Here is a 6000-nt window from a genome sequence, read left to right on the forward strand (position 1 = left end):
GTGTGGCTGAGTCAGCTAATAATTGGTGATTAAAGTAGGTTAACACCGTAATTAATGGTTACAGATTCATGCATATCTTGTGATCAGTAAGGGTGCCCATTCTTCACGTACGATCTATCTATCTATGTGCTTTGCCATCTCGACTTTGCTTGCAGCACGCCTTTACTATTTCTTTTTTCTTGTGGAAAGCATCATCTTCGATTCCGTGCCATGTAAATAAAACATGTTCCGACCAATTGTAAGGTACACTGCAATCTGGTGTTAGATTGAAGGTTAATGCCTGCTTTACTATGAAGCGCAGATTAAAAAAATAATCAACTGCACAAAAGTGAGTCAATCTCATCCGTTTATATATAAAATATAATCAATAACAGATTTTAAATTCGTCACTGATTATTTTTTTTTATCCTTTTTCGTCCACCTGAAATTGATCGGAACAAACTCTCTATCCCTCCTTGCCAATTACAAAGAATTTTTCCAAAACAAAAGTCAATGACAGCACAAGTTCGCCTCGAGGGCGGTGGCCATCATGAGAGATGAGGCCGTGATCCGCCTGACCGCCTCTCTGCCGTCGTCGTGAGGGGTGAGGACACGATCAACCGCTTTGTACTATCACGAGACTTGCGACAAGATTGCAACTCTCCTCTACGTGGACTCACGACAAGACCATGATTGTCCTCTCCACAGCTATCGCACAAGTCGAAGCCAAGATCGGCCTCTCCATGGCCATCACAACAGGCGAGGGCCACGACTGACCTCTCCGCATCTGTCAAGACCATCACGGCCTTGCCGTGAACTCGCGATGAGGCCACGATTGTTGCCTCTCCAACCATGACGAGGGATGAGACTGTACAAGTTAACAGCAATGCCATGAACTCGCAGCCTCTTTGTTGTCACCGCAAGTTCACAATGACTCACCCTCCCACAGCCATTGTGAGCTCACAGCACCACAACAGCAAACTCGAGCAAATCATGAGCCGCCTAAGCATTCTTTTCCCTCTCATCCTTTGTCGTTTCTTTCTTTTATCTTTTTTTTTTTTTTTTTTTTTTGGCCTTTCTCTTCCCCTTCTCCTGAGGATAATTTTTCACCATTGATTCATTTTCATTCTTTTGTTGGCACTACAGAGTAAACAGGGCATAAATTTCTGAACTTGGATGATGAAGGATGCGAACATGGGAGTCTCTGTTTCACTGCTGACAACAGGTGTAACAGTGTGGCTATGATTGCTTAATTGGGAGGAGAGGTTTCTATTCTGCAGAAAGGGAGAGAACAGGATGGCCCTTTCTGCCTTTTGCTGGATGGATTGTGGAGGGAAAGGAATCCATGGATGAGATTATGATGTTCTTTACCTCCTCGAGTTGTTAATATGGCATCTGACGTTTCAATGAGTGGAGCCACAGAGAATTGAAATGGTTGTCGATGATGCTTTGCCTAGTTTGTGGACAACACATGGTGGATCATGTCAATTCTGTGCAGGAGCAAAGATAGAGCTGAGATCTGCTAGAATCTTTGCCCTTGTTTGTGAGGGTTTAGAAAGGCAAAAGCATGCGTTCTTTTGACCAGTCCATCAGTTGGTCTGGTGCAGTTTACGTTGTCTTGTCCTTTTGCACTTCCAGGGTCTGTGGGTGCGCCTCATGCTGATGCTGGCTGCTTTATCAATGCTTGCCAAACCTAGTTATAGGGTGAGTACACACTGGACCCAGCGAGATTAAATAGAATATGTTTGCATCTCTATCCTCTAGGCGATTTAAAACCAAAATTTCATTACTTAGATGCTAATATCTGCTGGTAATGGACTAATGGTGAAACTGATTACCTCTGCATCAGATGATTCGCCTCTTGAAATTCCGGTTGGTGGCTTGGTACATGCGGACCAGCAGACCTACACCTATTCCAGTGCCAATGCAAATGCCAAGGCCAATCCCCACACCGACTCTCACTCCGGCATTGAACCATGAAAGTTCATCTTCTGTTTCTGAATATTCATGTCTTGTGTAGATGTCACAATATTCATTTTCGGAGTCACTCTCTTCTTTGAAAGGAGGATGCTCGGATGTCTGGAATGGAAATCCAAAGCAGCATTGACAATACTAGTAATTAGAATAAGTGATTAATGAGGCTCTCAAACATAAAAGCGCGGGAGAAGATAGAACACACAAATAATCATGTTGCCTAGCACGCAAAAAGAAGAAACTAGTAAAAGTAGTTTTGCCGGATAGGATCATTTTGAAAAAAGTTAGTACTTGGAAATCAAGAAATCCACACATATTTCCCTTCAGCAAATGTAAACTTTGAGAAATGTCTGAGACCTATGTTATAGGGCCTCAGCCTGTGTAGGAATAGGGGACACAAGTATTTGAATCTACCTCTTCTATGCTTCATTTTTCCAAATGTTTGCACTTAAACTATACTACTTGGAGTGTTGAGCGTCCATCATAGATGAAAAATCTGGTTCTTTTAGGAGACAGCTTCACAACCGCTGATCAGTAAGTATGAACTAATAAAGTTGAATTTGCAAAAGAAAAAAATAGAGCTACAATCTTGAATTAGATGTTTAAGAGTAATTACACCTTCAAAAAATTCATGGAACATGAATACAAATTTAAATTGAGAGGTAACTATAATTCAATGTCCCTCATTTTTCACTCTCAGATAATTTGATTAGGAAAACCTTCACTGATACCTTTAACAGGTATGATTTCTTGTGCAAAAAAATTGGGTGTACCACAAAATATTCAGTTATTTGTGAATGGTCACTACCTTGATGTTAACAAATTCCTTAATTTCTTCATGGAGTTGGTTGATTTTTTAAAACTGGACAATGAGCTGAGGGCATACAATAGGAAAGCAAGCAACAGGAGTTCAAACTCTGAGCCTCTGAGCAATTGATATACAAGTTAATTGGAGAGTTAAGACGCCATGTTGAGGAAGTTACGATGCAAACACTATGTACTTTGAGAATTGAGGACAAGCATTAGCAAAAAAAATCTGTTTCTGCATATAGCATTACTTAGATCAGTTTCAAGCGTGGAAGTAATGACAGAGGGTGGCAGAACAAAACATTTCTGCTTAAAATGAATTGTACATAGTCTAAAAAATCTTTCAAAAGTGCAATCAGTCAATGAAGCTAGATGAGGTACACGGAGTCATCAACATGAAAGAATTATGTGAAGCTGCCAATTTTCCTTTCAATATATATGCATGGAAAAATTCTGAAAGGTAAGAATCAGAGTAAAAGTTACCTGCAAAGCATCCTCACGTGGTTCTTCTTTCTTTACTTCTGTTGTCTCATCCTCCGGAATGGAGCCTAATGGAAACATTCTACGATTCTTCTTGAGAACACCAAGCTGAAGACTCTTTGCCAAAATAATGGGAGAACCAGAGAACCAGCCAGCAACATATACTTCAACTGTAGGAATGTTCAAGTCTGCTTTAAGATTATTCATACTCTTCAGGAAACTTGTATTGGCTGATTTTGCAGTTTGACAATTCATGCTCCATTTGTTTGAATGTTTCTTTGTTTCCCTTGCGAACCCATTAGAGTTACGAAGTTCTAGGACACCAGTAAGCAAAAGAAGATCTTTATCATAGACCTCAAATCTCACACTTCCAGTCATGCTAATACTCTCCGTACTAACAAATGTAGCTTCTTCAGATGACTTATCAATCCTATCCCTTCGAAGTGATGATGAAACTTGATCAGCATATATGCTGCTTCTCCTACCATTCACTTTGAGGATGGTATCAGGAGAAAGTGGAATGTGATTAAGTGTAAGATAAGCAGGAGGGGTTTTCTCAATTGAGCAATTGCTCACTCTGATATAAAATACCCTCAGATCAAACCAAGGTGATGTTTTTGGATGGCAGACATGAGGTGGAATGAACTTTTGTCCTGCGTCAGATAGCTCATCCACATAAGCAGGATCATGATTGCCCATCCTTGAAGATTGGTTCTCCCAGAAATTATTCAGATGAGATTCGAGGAACCCAGTCAAAACCCCAAATGATTACAGATTCTGCTTTTGAAAGAAATTTTTACCTGCATCATCAAAATTGCAGATAAGTTGATAAAGAGAAGGTTTACTAGGTAAAAAAGCATACAATGAAACATAGTACAGCCATGAAAAGATTAGACTGCACGTTTCGATTGCTAACCAACAATTTGATAATCCAATAATAATCACAGAAATGTAGGCAGCAATTTCTAAAATAAGTGTCATTTTTTTCCAGTTTCATAAGCCATAGCTGGTTAACTACAATCACAAAAGTATTTTTACTGAGCCAGATAAGCTGTTCTACTTTCTAGAAAATAAAGGAATTAGAATACTTATAACTAGCTGAGCATCACTGACAAGCTGTATACCATTGAAACAAGCATGTCACCTAAGTATTAGTAATAGAAAAGGAGCAATATTCATTTTCATGCAAATTCTCTCATCCGTAGCCTACTTTGTCAAAAAGGCAGGACAATTAGTTTCATTATTTTCTTTACCAGGTTAAATTTTCATTTAGCAAAACCATGTGCAACTTGGTTGTTTTCCCCGATAGCAAGAGAAAAGATAAGTAAGAACTAATAACCATCAGAATGGAGAAAAAACAATTATTTGCAGGGGAGAAAATCCAGTAAATCGACAACTTCAGGAAATAAAGATTATAACGTTTCCCATCCTCACGGCAAAGCATAATTAAGAGAGGTGCACCCTCCTACAGGGACAAAAATAATGAGCAATGTAATAAAAAAATATATACAAGACAGATTGATCTAATTCTGAAGCATATATTTTATTCAGTTAAGGATGTAGGCTTTCAAATTCAAGTAGCGAACAGCAAACAAAGTAAAAATAAATGAAACAAAATACAACCTTGCGTTTCTCTTTTCGTTGTTCATCCTGAAATCGCGAAGCTCCAAATTGCAGATGCAGTAAGGTTCGACCTAAACAAGGTAAAACCAGTCGAACATCATAAACAGAAAAAAAAAAAAAAAAACACATCCATAAAAATCATCAACTATTTCGCAACCACAACTAACCAGCGGCGAGGAAAGAGGCCAACACGAATCGAGGCTCCCACGGCTTCGCGGCTCCCTTTCAATCGCCGCATTGGGGCCACGGAAAAGGATCAAGAAGAATGCGACCTCGAACGGAGCAGAGCCCACATTGCAACTGCGTGGTCGGCTGGCAGTGAAAGAGATCTCTCGTCGTCTTCTCCCTGTCCATCTCTACAGGAATGGCCTGCTACTGCCAGAGAAGTACCGGCCCGTCGGGCTCAGCCCGCCCCACGACACTTCCAGAACCTTTCCAGTGTCACCGGCTGTTAAGCGGGTTAACGGGTTTCAGTTAAGCGCGTTAATAGAGAAACAGGATGGTAACCGTATCTCAAAGCCCAATTGCTATGAAAATGGCTGCTGAAATTTATATATATATATATATATATTTTGCATTGCACGGCTGAGTCAGTTGGAGCTTATCCAGCGTCGGCACAAACTCAGATTCTTCTTGCGTCTCGATATTTCCTTCCTTCCTTCCCAGGGAATCAGATACTTGTTCTTCTCAGAAGAGTCTTTGATCAGTTCGAGTTCTATTTTGCCTTTGACCGTTCCCATATTTCTTAATCCCCCGAACCTGTCAACTCCAACGCAATGCCACCAGTAGTCAATTAACCATCACCAACTAATGCATGCTCAGTTGTCGCCATTGTTCTCTGCACGGAAAAAACATCCCAGCTTATGGCCACGTGGATCGCAGCTTAAATTAACTGCAATCATGGCTTAGGGAGCCTTTTTTTCCACTGACCTCCCAAGAGATATCTTTATTTATGGAAGGGGGACTTTATGATTGACTCATAAAGAATCAATACATCGCCATTGCTCCGAGGGCGGTGCACGGTTTCCGCTCGGAGAGACCGAAAGTAGCTTTGAGGAAAGCAGGGGCGGCATGCAGCTACCCTCCTCTCTTGTATTCGAACCGATTAATTGGAGGTGAAATTTCCCACCAACCACT

General features: G+C 40.6%; 1 protein-coding gene across 4 annotated transcripts; it reads right to left on the reverse strand.

Annotated features, from left to right (window-relative positions):
- Positions 1 to 101: 101 nt before the first annotated feature.
- On the reverse strand, positions 102 to 5182 carry LOC121981167 (uncharacterized protein At1g01500-like). 4 transcript variants are annotated; one of them, XM_042533561.1, is made up of 5 exons: positions 5031 to 5182; positions 4864 to 4934; positions 3244 to 4040; positions 1818 to 2058; positions 102 to 255 (listed from the first exon to the last, which is right to left on the reverse strand). In XM_042533561.1, the coding sequence occupies exons 3-4, from the start codon at positions 3937 to 3939 to the stop codon at positions 1825 to 1827; spliced, it is 930 nt and encodes a 309-aa protein (XP_042389495.1). In that variant the 5' UTR covers positions 3940 to 4040; positions 4864 to 4934; positions 5031 to 5182; the 3' UTR covers positions 102 to 255; positions 1818 to 1824. The 4 variants fall into 4 exon arrangements, with proteins under 4 accessions (XP_042389495.1, XP_042389494.1, XP_042389493.1 ...); XM_042533560.1 differs by lacking the exon at positions 102 to 255 and adding an exon at positions 383 to 1694; XM_042533559.1 differs by lacking the exon at positions 102 to 255 and adding an exon at positions 383 to 1739.
- Between the last annotated feature and the right edge of the window lie 818 nt (positions 5183 to 6000).

Source organism: Zingiber officinale, chromosome 5A (assembly GCF_018446385.1).
Source record: "Zingiber officinale cultivar Zhangliang chromosome 5A, Zo_v1.1, whole genome shotgun sequence".
Taxonomy (NCBI): domain Eukaryota; kingdom Viridiplantae; phylum Streptophyta; class Magnoliopsida; order Zingiberales; family Zingiberaceae; genus Zingiber; species Zingiber officinale.

Excerpts from the sequence above, each read along its gene's own strand:
- LOC121981167 (XM_042533561.1), bottom strand. The coding sequence starts at position 3,939 with ATGGGCAATCATGATCCTGCTTATGTGGATGAGCTATCTGACGCAGGA. Across the intron at positions 2,059-3,243 it reads CACGTGAGGATGCTTTGCAG|ACATCCGAGCATCCTCCTTT; the intron begins GTAACTTTTACT and ends TTTCCATTCCAG.